The following is a 13,572-nucleotide window of genomic DNA, read 5'->3' on the forward strand; positions in this document are numbered from 1 at the left end:
AATGAACATTCAAGTCAGCTTTCAGGTCTTCCCCGAGGCAATGCTTACTATGCCACACTGATGTGGGCAGCAATAGCCTGCGTATTAAACAGTGACAACACCTGCTTCTTCCATGAAACGTGCTGACTGGATGAATTGAGCTGGAAGACGGGATGAGTCACGACACACTGATGCTCAGGGTGTCTAATTAGTCTCGGAGCCGGTGTCAAGCCAGATGACACATTTTTATAACAATGGAAACAGATTTCCTCATTAATTTCCTGCACATTTTGATTTGAGGGAGGAAAAAATTATGGATGTATTGACCTAGATTACTGACCTTATTAAGCAAATTGCATATCAGGCAAAAACGTTACCAATCCACATTAAATACTGAGCTAATTTTGATACTTCAAGCTACTTCTGTTACTCATCACTTCCTGCATGAACTTCACATAAAATATATGTTTATGTGAAAGCATTGGTAGGCCATTACTGTGAAACCGGATGTGTTAACTATGCCATCACAGCTAGCGAATGTCACCAAAGACTGAGTCAATGTCGTTTTTCTACCAGTACAATTTCTGCACTTTTTGTCTGGAAGTCGTTTGGAAACCCTGCATCTACAAAGATAACCTGACCCTGTTTCTTTTACAGAACCATCTGAGAAGCCCTCATTGGAAACTGCTTGGAAAAGGGCAGGCACTTTCAAAAACACACTTGGCAAGTGATTGGATGAACCATCTGCCAATCAAACTAACGAAAGCAAAACTAACTGAAAGCCCAAAAACATCGCCTTCAGTGCCATTCTTCGCTCTTCTAACAATGAAGAACTACTCTCAAGTTCTGATATAACTGATGCAATTGCAGCATCTTCGCTAACCTCTTCAGGAGTTGTTTAGAACAAACAGTCGACTCTGGCTTGCCGGACACAAACGCATTACTTGAAGCCTGACAAGATGGATTTTCATGCGATATTTGATCCACGATTCTCGCGTGATCTCGTGACATCGCGAGAATCCAGCAAGGTTACTACGAAGTAACGTTAACGATCAATGATGAATATGATTTATAACATTAAATGTTATTAAAAGGACCAGAAAGTTCTGTGCAATCTCGATCTCTTTTACTCACTTTATTAATGACATTAATAAATCAGGACATATTTTACCCATAAAAGGTCTGATGCCCGAAACATTGTTAATAAAGTGAGCACAAGTGTTTGACCCAACACACCTGTCCACAAAACGTTCTGAAGTGCAAGAATGTTGAAGCGTGTGTGAGCCTTTAATGTCTCTCTCAACATGCATGTTACGAGCTGCTAACATGTCGTGCACTCAGTGTAGAAGAAAATAGCACTTTGTTTGGGTGGACATAAACAACGGCAAAATGACAGGAATACTTAAACAATGGATACTATTGCCCCCCTCTGCGATCAACCGACCCTCCTACACCCACAATGCCCTGCAGACGCACACGTCACAGCCTAACCAGCTGTAAGAGGGGGGGGCGACGGATGTGAAACAACAAACCAGAAAAAACAAAACAACACTGACCAGCTTGGCCTGCTTCTCAGCCTTCTTTGCAGCTTTCTCCGCTTCCTTCTGCTGTTTCTTCAGGCCTTTCTTTGACTGAGCCTGCTCCTCGTCCTCCTTCGTCGCCCTGAAACAGGAAGAGGTACAGAAACAGAAACATTTAAGTCAACTTCCACCTTCTATTTCTCCAGCATCCCATGAGGAAGTTGTTGACCGCCTGGGAAAATTCATTCTGAGCCATCGCCACCTCCAGCTTCTAAGTCTGTGCAGTACCTTTAATCCCATTGTTATTTCAAACAAAGCAGCTGTAGCCGGTGTGAATGGAGAGCGGCTAAAAGCAGCAGAGATGTCAGAAATAAGATTAGCTAGATAAACACTACGACTTCAAGAAGACAGTAGTCCCAGCAGCACTTTCTAATCCGTTATAGAATTTGTGAAGAATACAGATTTATCCGATTATGATAACATTTAGTCTTATCTGAAAGTAAAGTGTCTTTATTTGCTAAATGCCACAGCCACACTAGACCGCACAACACAATGTCAGCACTGATAAGAATGTGGCATTTGCCTATAAAGTAAAGTTTGTTCTGTAGCAGCAACGGGATAGCAGACTAAACACAACACTAGTATACTTCTTATCTAGATGGAAAAATGAGGTCACAACATGTAGAATGACCATGAATCTAATGTATGAATGTTCAGCACAAGCTCATATTTTGTAATTGATTTTAATAATAATATTTACTTTATAAAAAGAAATACTGCCATTCAAACTGAAAACAAAATAAAAGTAATTTGTGCCTGCTGTCAGGGTAGTATCTGAGGCTTAATGAGGAAGTGAAATGACAATATTCTAGGTCAAAGATTAAAAGGTTGTCAAAGAAAAAGCTGCAATAAACCAGGCAGATGTAGTATTATTAACAGTCTGAACTTTGCACTTCTCCAAATCACACTTGCATTAACAGATATTTTAAAAGTGTGCCAAGACTGCACGTGGATGAGTGAGTGCTGTTTTCCCCAATGACCAGGTGTCTAGACCTGGAGGAAGCCTACGAGCAAAATGGGAACTGCTTCTATTTAATCACAGGAAATAACACAAACCAAAGGCCAGCTATACATAGCAATAAAGCCCAAACAAGAAACAAAAGTCACAACAGATGATGTCCTTCAGACCAGGTTTTATACTTCCCTTACTGCCAAATGTAAAACTAACGTGGTTCCAACGACCTGCAGACAACTCTTTTAGGATTTCCCATGAGATGTTTTTAAATAATACAACGAAATGCTGTACTGCACTAAGGTCCCATATTTCTCTGTAACACCTGCAAATAAATTTGGTCATGCGTTTTTGTTTTTGTCATGGTTCTGCTCCTAAAACATACATAGGAATGGCCTAATGCTACCTTCTGTTATGAACCTGGACTACAGGTAAATTAAGGAATACTTCACCCCCAAAATGACCATCTGTATATCAGTTACTCACATGTGCAGTATAATCCAAGTCTCATTCATCCAATTGTTTGCTCTCTACTTCCCAAACAAATGCATTTTCATAACCACCTTACTGTTTAAAACACTTCCGCATAACAGTATTCGCACAGACGAGCAGCGCGCCTGCGTAAGCGTGAGACTCTTTATGCAGAAGTGTTTTAAATAGTAAGGTTTTAGCAAAAATGCATGTGTTTGGAGAGTACTGAGCATCCAACTGGATAAATGAGACTTGGATTATACTGTACGAGATGTGTGAGAGTTTGTAAACAAATGTTTTGATATAGTTTTGCTGCTGTTAAACGCGGCCCCCATTTACTCCAGTTCATCAAGACTTTTCTCCGTTTTTTGATCCTCCGTTCACCGTGGAGGCATGCAAGAAAAACAAAGTCTTCTTCACGAATTCAAGGTAACACGGGGTGAGTAACTGGTATACAAATGATCATTTTGGGGGTGAAGTATTCTTTTAATCTACCTGTAGTCCAGGTTCATAACACATCTGTCTGTTTTAGGATGCTTGTTCAATAATGCAGGACCTATGCTCTTCAAAAGGAGCAGAACCATTACAATAAAAATGTATGACCGAATTTAGTTTTTTCATAAAGTTTTCTTCATGAATTCAAGGTAACACAAGGTGAGTAAGTGATATACAAATGATCATTTTAGTGGGTGAAGTTTTCCATTAAGGAAGTAGATTAATAAAGATGCACTCAGGCTGGTATTTATATCTTCCATCAACCAGTTGGAATTGTTAAACTGGATCAACAATCTGTTTTAACCCTCAGGCAAGTGAGACGAGTCCGACTAGCTGGAGCAGCTGTCGACAAACAACTACAATCTGCTGTTGAATCAATACAAAAAAAAACTTGTTGTTGTCCATTCTTTACAATGCAATTTTAATTCCTCACAGACAAATGTTTATATATTGCTATTAAACATAAATAGTTAATCCCATTTGGCAACTACAGACGATCAGTAAACTGCCTTAACTGAACAACAGGTGTCATATTGACATATTATGTCCAACAGGTGTATTCATAAAAAGACAATTAAAAAAGATAGAACAGTGCCACATAAGAAAAAACTGTTATCAGTCCTTATATGAGGCTCAGTCATCCAAAGTACACTAACTTACGATTGAAAGCACTAAAATGAAATCCAATGCAGCCGTCCTCCAATTTGTGAAACAAAAACGTTTTTAATGTTGCTGACAGGGTTTGATTAAATTCACCAGTAATTGCTGAAGTACTATTTGTGACATTGGTTTTCATTATACTGTAAGGTGTTTTGAATATTTATACTCCTTATTTGTAAATGTGGCGAACAAAATATTAGAAACGTCTTTTGTTATAATGCACAAATAACTAAAGTAGTTATCTCAACCAAAGTATATTGCATTGCATCATGCAGGATTATAATTTTCTACAATAAGTTGAAGTAACTTAAGTTAGACTAACTTATTTAACACCTCAAACATTCCTTTCTTATCTATAACACCAACTTTAAAACGGAAAACTACGTGGCCCATGACCAGAGGCAAAACTGACAGAAGTACAGCAGAGGAATGTGCACAATAACAACCTGACCTGACAGGTTCAGATTCCTTTTATAAAACTGAACATTTAATATTGTGTTGTATGTTGTAAACCAGTATATGTGTGCAGGAATATGACTCATTATCTGAATCCTAATGAGCCAGATTTCAATTCGGCATCTGTGCAAAACACATACAACATTTGTCACAATTATTTAATTCACATTCCAGCTTTTGAGTCTGCTACCAAGATCGAAGTGAACTAAGTATAAAAGGGCCAAAAGGCTGATTTGTTTTTCATAATAACCACATTATTACATGCTGAATTCACCAGACACCTAAGAGACTTGTAACATATTGTCACATAGATTTATCTCTCTATGCAAATCACTTATTAAAGCAACAACATCATGAATTGAGTGATTCTTTAATGTAATTTGGTGTTTTAAACAGCACAACCGCAGATTAAGTTAACCATATGGGGCTAATCTGGTGTTTAGCTTGATATTGCTGCTGTTTAACACCAACTTTAAACCTGAAAACTATACGTGGCCCATGACCAGAGGCAAAACTGACAGAAGTACAGCAGAGGAATGTGCACCACAACAACCCTAACCTGACAGGTTGGGAATTTGCAGGATTCCTTTTATAAAACTGAACATTTAATATTGTGTTGTATGTTGTGAACCAGTAAATGTGTGCAGGAATATAACTCAAGATGTTATCTGAATCACAATGAGCCAGATTTCAATTCGGCATCTATGCAAAACACATGCAACATTTAGCATAATCATTTAATCCACATTTCTGCTTTTGAGCCTGCTAACAATACAGTGGACTATAAGTATAAAAGGGCCCAAAAGGCTGATTTGTTTTGCATAATAACCAAATTAATACATGCCGAATTCACCAGACAACTAAGACACTTGTAACATATTGTCATTATAGATCTATCTCTCTATGCAAATGGCTTTATTAAGCAGCAACATCATGAATTGAGTGATTCTTTAATGTAATCTGGTGTTTTAAACAGCACAACCACAGATTAAGTTAACCATATGGGGCTAATCTTGTGTTTAGCTTTATATTGCTGCAGTTTAAACATGTTGTGCATATGAGGAAAAACGTCATGATGTCTTTGATTAGGTTAAAGTATCAGATGATGCAATCTGCTGCATGTTTAGGTAATGCTAGCTGGTGTTGCTATCCCTGCTTTCAAGCAGGTGTTAAAGCGTTGTTATGGAGACGGTAGTTATGGAGACGGTAGTTATGACACCGTTCTTACCCCTGAGCTTCCTCTTTAGTCATGTCGAGCTGTTTTTCTTGGAGAGTGAAGACTGAATGTTTCTCGTCTGTCTGACAGAGAGAGGAGCAACACAACAGCTGTTCACAGCATGGACGTGCAACAGGAAGGAAGGACTTGTTTTGACGCAGCACCAAAATACCGGAAATTCCGGCTAGAAACAAATGACTTTTGAAGTGTAGTTCCGACTGACTTCTTTTTTTTTTTTTTTCAGTTCTGCACAAGAGATAGACAAAATAATAATTAACACCTGATGGGAAATGGTTTAATTTAGGGTTAACTTCATCATCATAATAATAATAATAATTTTATTTGTAGAGCACTTTTCAAGCCCAAAGCACAAAGTGCTTTCCAAGGAAATTCACATCATAGACAGCAGAATACAATGAAACATAAATAATTAAATAAAAAACAATAGAATGGGAAAATAAAGAAACAAGTATAAAAGGATTATGCCCCTCCTTCCCACTCACATTGGATCAGAGATATTATGTCCTGTATGAATTTAGAGAAAATCCGTTGTACCACCCGGGGAACAGAGAGTAAATTTTACAAAGTAAAGTTTGAGAAACACACTACAGTAATCTCTGAGTAGCCAGTAGTAGTATCTTTTTTTTCCTTTTTAAAATTTAATTTAATTTATTTATTATTTTTTATCATTATTATCATTATTTGTTTTCTTCTATTTTTATGTATATGTATGTGTGTATGTATGTATGTGCGTTTGTATGTGTATGTATGTGTATGTGTATGTGTATGTATATATATATATATATATATATATACATGTGTATGTATATTTATATATGTATGTATGTATGTATGTATGTATGTATGTGTGTACGTGTATATATGTGTATGTGTGTGTGTATGTAGGTATTGTTTTTTGTCTTCTTCTTATTATTTCATGACTTATTTGTGGATACTCTCCCTGTGTTGTATTCTCTACATTTAGATTTTTATGTATCCATGATTGAGAATCAGTTATGTCCTTTGTGGCCAGCTGTGGCTGTCTGTGTGTATGTTGTTGTCAGGTATGATTGATTGATGAGTTGTGTCCCGGGTGAGTGTTGTTCAGAAAAACAAAAATGTATTTTCCCTGTATAGTGACTGTTCTATTGATTATTGACAATTAATAAAATGACCTTTGAAAGAAAAAGAAGAAACAAGCATATACATATTCATACAATTACATGTGCACATACATACACATCAGCACACACGCATACAAAAGACTAAAATTCAGCCGATTGGAAAAGCCATTCTATAAAAGTGAGTTTTAAGACTGGATTTAAAAGTCGTGACAGAGTCTGCTGATCTAGTGCTCAGTGGAAGACTGTTCCAGAGTCGGGGAGCCAGTACTGCAAAAGCTCGATCACCTTTTGTTTTTAACCTGGTCTTTGGAGCGGTTAAAAAATAATCATACATACTGCTACGAAATGGGATCATATTATGCCAATTAGAAATAAGAAAGCTACTTTGATAAGTGAAATTTCTAAATAACATGAGAAAATGGACATAGCTTGTCATGACTGCATGTAAAACTGTAATAAATGATAATATATGGCTAAGTATGTTTGTGCATACAAGGAATTTGATTTGTTTTGCATCTCTCTCAATGTTTACACAGAAATATAAATTACAGCTATAGGAGCAAAGACAACAAAGCTGGACAAACACAGGTAAAGAATAGACAAAACTATTATTAACAAAAGTAATGGAAAAAATAGGTGTATAAATATTATATATATTATATATATAAGGCACCAATGACCAACCATATACAAGTCAAGTGTTCTGTAAGTTGTAAACAATACAAATAGTGCAAATAAATAAATACTGAATGGATATGGGTTGGATGATTATGTACAGTATGTACATGTAAATATATCTATATACTATGTGTACAGTGTTTAGGATTTAAATTGACAGTGACAGATGATATGTACATATTTTGTTTTTATATTAAAAACAGTAAAATTATAATCTATAACGGCAGCAGTGGATGTTTTGGTATTAGAGGATTATGTTTGACAGTGCATGACTGATTTCACTGTGTTGGTATTTCTGTTTCAGATACAGAGATAAGCCTACATGCCAATAAATAATGAGAAAATAATTATTATTATTATTATCTTATTATTAATACACGACCACCTTGTGCAAACAATAGTCTGTTGTCTGAAGTATTTTGATTAGAAGTTTCCTTAATGCTGAAAAACTTTATTCAACAATACTGTTGGGTGTATACAAGATAAAGAAAAATTACATGTTATCTGAAGAAAGTAAATCAACATTTCACACCAACAACAAACATTTATGCACAACCACCACCACCATGTGTGGTCATGTGATGTGAGGTTTTACATGAACACTAAAAGTGACACTCCGTGAAATTGCTTTCACGCCTCTGGTCGAGCGCTCTGAGTGCATCCAGGTATGCAGTGACCTTTGCAGGAACGGCCGAGCAGAGCGAATGGTGGCGGTTTGAATACAGTGGGGGGTCATCAAGAGCTTTTCTCAGGCTGTTGGCCACAGGAGCTCCCTGATGCAGGAAACAGCCTTCCTGCTGCTCACTTTCCAACCCAAACAATGTGACCATTAGTGGAGCAGGTCACTGCCCAAAAGGAACCTTTGGTATTTGTGTTCCTTTCATCCTCAGCAATAGCCCTTTAAAATAATGTACTTAGTTTAATACATCTCAACAACAAAACTTAAATGAGGACCTACACATACTGGACAAGGGTCTAAGGTTGCAGTTAGATGCACACTGGTAATGAATCACCAGCAGAAGGCATTTCCTCTGCATTTCAACAGCTTTGCCCTTTAACCCATAAAGCAAACAAGAAGCTCTTCACTACTTCAACATACACACATGAGTTTGTTTTAACTAATATATTACACGTCAGAGCGGTTGGATTTTTGCAGAAATTTGCACAGGAAGTTGATGTTTTACAAGAGACAATGGCTACAGTATCATGAGAATATTATTATGTTAGGAAAGCTAAATAAACAACAGAAGAGGCAGTATATGGATGTGTATGTTGTTGAGCAGTAATATTTTCTCAACGCAGAGAGAGAACAAAAGCTTTAATTATGAATGAAAGGACGCCCTCTTGCACCCAAGGGTTTACTCCCAAAGGGGCCCTGAGTGCTGTTTGTGCACTCAAGTGGGCGCTTTGGACAATTTGGATAAAAGCATTATGTTTTGTTAAGGCGGTAATGGTTAAGTATTTAGAAAAATGGTGTGCAATACATCTACAGGAGCCAAATAATCAGTACAATTCATGAAACAAAGGGCTTGAAAATGTGACTGTCAGGAACCGTTGTGTGGCATTTAAAGCTTATTCATGTCTTGTGTAATTTGTGAACCATGATGTCCTTTCTGTGGTCTTTACCAGCTACACAGCCTCTGTTTTGAGCAAGAGTAAGAAGGGTTTAATCTGTATATCTTTAAACCCTTTTGTTGGATTGAAGTTTGCAACAGCTTTTATGGTAATTAATATGTGCATTTTAACTGTTTTCTTGTTTAAGGAATGAATTTAGGATATCTGACATGCGATTTAGGTCAATATAATCTGCCATATTATCAGTTTATTTGTGCACATCTAGTACAATTCTGTATATATGGTAGTTGATGCGATCCTGAAGCCTCTAACAACCTTTCCTTGAGACGGTGAAAAAAGCCGAGGATTCATGTGAACACTTGAAGTGTTAATCACAGATCCGTCTCTGCTCCGACTGAGGCAGTGCAGCTCTTAAATGCTAATCCTGAAACATCTGGGAACATTTCCAACTGAAAAAAAGCCCCTTTTGTTTCATCCTGCCTCACTGTGAGACACCAGAGCCCCCAAAAGAACCATTAACCTTGCAACCTGATGGGGGCACTTCACACCTTTTTTTTTTACATGTAAAGAAATGGAAATGCACCTCCACTGGAGTCCTGAATGGATGCCGGCATTACATTGCACAGCGGCTGTTTGACGACTCCATTCTCCTTGGCATCTATTGTTGCCGGCTTCCTTCAGTCTCCAACTTGAACATCACCCTGTCACCACTTAGATTAGATCTCTAGTACGTATTGAAGATAGAAGAGCGCACAGAAAGATTGATGTGTGTTTGAAACTTGTCATTTGTATGTCCTATCTCATCACTATAATTCCAGAAGATTTATTGTCAATGATATACTGCATGAGTGCTCAACAAAGACTGCCGATTTGCATCTTCAGAATATATAACCTGCGTCCTGAATACTATTATTTTTTTGTTTAGTGAGCTGGGAAATAGCTAAGTTGACCCGCTGCCCTGCTGTGTGAAGCGAACGAGGATAACACTTGTTTACAAGCTAAACATAAAGGAGGCAGTATATCATGAAAACTGAGAAGAAAGAAGTCAAAGGAGAACTTAACATGCTATTTTCTTTGTTAAGGAGCCATATGGGTGCTAATTATAACCAAAGATTTGAGCTTTTGTGTCATGGCTGCTTAAGATGTAAAAGTGCACAGATGTTTTTGCAATTACAGGGTCCTCCTGCTCAGTCCTCCTTCTGCTTTCTAGCCAGATCAGGTGGAGACATTTGTGTTAGGAGACTCCCCCACACTCCCAACACACAACTCATCCCCCCACCCCCTGAGGGAAGGTTGGTTTTAGTGAAAATGCACACAACACAGTCATTATGAGAAGATTTTTTTATTTTTTACATTACAAAAACAACAAATTTGAAATATTTAAAAAAAAGCAGCATGCAGTTTCTTTTACAAAACGTCCAGTGTGAGTGACAACAATAAATAATAGCTTTTCAGAGAATCACACAACTTAAGTGCGAACACACACAAATGCTACAAACTATATGTACAGGTTTCCAAGAGCAGCTCCCATCCATGAAAAACAGAACAGGGCGTTGTTTTGCCTGAGCTTTTGAAACAGCAGCACAGATTGTAAAGATGAAAACAGGGGAAAATTGTAAAGCTGAATGAGGCACTGCCTGAGGACACAATCTGCTTTGAGGAGCATAAAAGTTGCACACATTACAATAAAAACCACAATTGCAGCAAACAAGGCGAACAAATCAAAAAGTATAAAAACTCTTCTTTCTTTCTTTTTACATCTGTACAAAATGTAGTAAGTTCTTTGAAAATTGAAGCTTAGTTTCTCTCCTGAGTGTATCAAGTCACAGAGTTTGACTGTTTGTTAACTTGACAAAACACTTGAGGACTCGGACTCAGTAGACACGGATGAAATTGGCCCTCGCTTTTTTGTCATGAGAGTCGCTTTCTGACTTGATCTGCTGCTGGCTGTCAGCGCATTCCGGGCTGATTTCTTGAACTTAACTCCCAGGAAAGCGTAGAGGATGGGGTTCAGGCAGCAGTGGAAATAAGCCAGCGCCTCTGTGATAGAAAGCCACTTATCCACCCCTTGCTGCAGTTCACACGAGGCAGAGAACACCTTCAGCAGCATCAGGGTGTCCACAAAGATGCCCACGCAGTAGGGAAGCCAGCAGAAGAAGAAACAGAGGATGAGGATGACCGTGGTCTTCAGCGCCTTCTTCTTCAGAGCCTGGCCCTTGGAGCCTTTCGACAGCTTGGCGATGATGATGCAGTAGCAGATGAGGATGACAAAACCGGGCAGTACGAAGCCCACCAGGATGTGCTGGAAGCGGAAAATGGCTGTCCATATGACTTGGCTTTCATACGGGAAGAAGCGCTGGCAGACGATCCTTGAGTCTGCCGTCCCCAGGCTTCCATGTTGATCTAGATTGTAGCTTGAAGAGCTGCTGTTTTGCACCCTGGCAAACACCAGGTCAGGTACAGTCAGCACAGCTGCAGGCAGCCACACACCCACGTAGATCACCTTGCTGGCAAGCAGCTTCCTCGTGGCTTGGCTGTTTGTTGCCCGCACAACTGCCAAGTATCTGTCCAGACTGATGAAGGCCAGGATGAGCACGCTGCTGTACAGGTTCAAGGTGTAGATCACGTGCACGGACACACAGAGGAAGCCTCCAAAGTACCAGTTGCTGGCCGCGTCCACAGCCCAGAAGGGCAGCGTGAGGACGAGCAGGAGGTCAGCCACAGAGAGGTGGAGCCGGTACTTGTCCGTCATCGTTTTGACCTTTTTCTGGTAGCCCATGACGACGACGACTAATCCATTGCCAAAGATTCCCAGAACAAATATAATCCCGTAAACTGTCGGGTGGAAGATCTTGTTGAAGTCGCTGCTGAGCGCTCTGTCGCACAGCTCATCGTAGTCCTGGTCAAATTCTCCAGACTGCTCTGAGATGTTGTCAGTACCGTTGTCAGAATACATTTCATAATCATACTGAAAGAAAAAGGAATTAAAAAAGTTAGTTGTTTACATAACTTAACACAATTGCTCTTTTTAAAAAAAAAAAACTTGTTTCTAAAGTTGGAGTTGTCTAAAAGTTAACTTTTCATTGAATGTGTTTATTTAAAATGAGAAAATAATAGTATAATTATATACCAGTGTAAACACAGGTGGTAAATGATAATAACACAATCTACATGAATTGCCATTAAACAGCCTCAAGCAGTAACAGACCTAACTGCCACATATTAGCTCAGAAAAACACCAGTAAAGGAACTCACCTCCATGTCCATGTTGATAACGTGACGGTAGGACCAGTGCGTGTTTGTGTGTGCAGCGAGGTGATCAGTAGTGTGTCTGCAGGCAAACAGCTCAATATATAGCAAACCGGTGCTTCGGACCCCTCCCCCCCCTACAGCCTACAGGAGGAGGAGCAGCAGGATGAAACTCCTAAAACGGGTGACTATAAAGACTCAGCCTGTGGTGGTGAGGGCGTCACTTTGTGAAACTTTTAGTCCAAAAAACCGTGTCTGTTATTCGTCACCTTTTTTTTTTAAAAAACAAACAAAAAAAAACGGTTGAACCAAGTCTCTGGGGATAAACTGTCATTATTAATTGCCCACTGTGACAATTATTTAATGTCACATTAAGGCTCAGATTATTCTGTATTTCTAGGGATTTTTTGCTCTCCTCTGTATCAACTCAGACTTTTTTTTTTTTCATGCAATGGATATGTAATAAAGACTTTTACAAATAACAAACTGACCACATTTTGGGGAAGAATAGACTGATATATAAATATAATAGTAGGATTATTATAGAGACACCATAGGAGTCAAAAACACCACATAAGGATCACAGAAACACTTTAAAAAGTATTGGCCATACTTTTTAAAGTTTGTGATCTTCACAAAGTTTGTGAAGTTTGTGCCTTTAAACACACACACACACGTATAGTAGTATGTTTATGTGTTTATGTGTATGTATACATATATTTATACTGTATGTTTGTGTATAATGTAAAAAAATGTGTGCAGTAACCAACTCCCCTTTGTTTTATTTTATTTTATTTTATTTTATTTTATTTATTTATTTTATTTATTTTATTTATTTTATTTATTTTATTTATTTTATTTATTTTATTTATTTTCCATCCATCCATCTTCAACCGCTTATCCGGGGTCGGGTCGCGGGGGCAACAGCTTATTTATTTTATTTATTTTATTTATTTTGTATTATTTTAATTTTTCTATCTCTGTTTTTCTCCCAGCTTTTCTTTTTTTTGGATTACTTTGTCATTGTGTTTATGTTTATGTGTATATATATATATATTTAACGCACATAAATGTCATGTCCCCCCCCGCCCCCCCAAATCCCTACCCATTTATTTATTTTATTCTATTGTATTTTAT

The 13,572-nt window shown here is 38.1% G+C and overlaps 2 protein-coding genes across 2 annotated transcripts in view; both read right to left on the reverse strand.

Annotated features, from left to right (window-relative positions):
• Nucleotides 1–5,982, reverse strand: part of dars1 (aspartyl-tRNA synthetase 1) — a 37,932-nt gene extending 31,950 nt beyond the window's left edge. Inside the window, exons 1-2 of the mRNA XM_074659744.1 lie at nt 5,822–5,982; nt 1,536–1,641 (exon numbers count right to left, since the gene is read on the reverse strand). Of these exons, the coding sequence (XP_074515845.1) occupies nt 1,536–1,641; nt 5,822–5,844 (129 nt within the window). The 5' untranslated portion in view covers nt 5,845–5,982. The remainder of the gene's footprint in view (nt 1–1,535; nt 1,642–5,821) is intronic.
• A 4,530-nt stretch (nt 5,983–10,512) lies between these two features.
• On the reverse strand, nt 10,513–12,508 carry cxcr4b (chemokine (C-X-C motif), receptor 4b). The gene is made up of 2 exons (XM_074659750.1): nt 12,442–12,508; nt 10,513–12,154 (listed from the first exon to the last, which is right to left on the reverse strand). The coding sequence occupies exons 1-2, from the start codon at nt 12,451–12,453 to the stop codon at nt 11,030–11,032; spliced, it is 1,137 nt and encodes a 378-aa protein (XP_074515851.1). The 5' UTR covers nt 12,454–12,508; the 3' UTR covers nt 10,513–11,029.
• Between the last annotated feature and the right edge of the window lie 1,064 nt (nt 12,509–13,572).

This window comes from Sebastes fasciatus, chromosome 14 (genome assembly GCF_043250625.1).
Source record: "Sebastes fasciatus isolate fSebFas1 chromosome 14, fSebFas1.pri, whole genome shotgun sequence".
NCBI lineage: Eukaryota > Metazoa > Chordata > Actinopteri > Perciformes > Sebastidae > Sebastes > Sebastes fasciatus.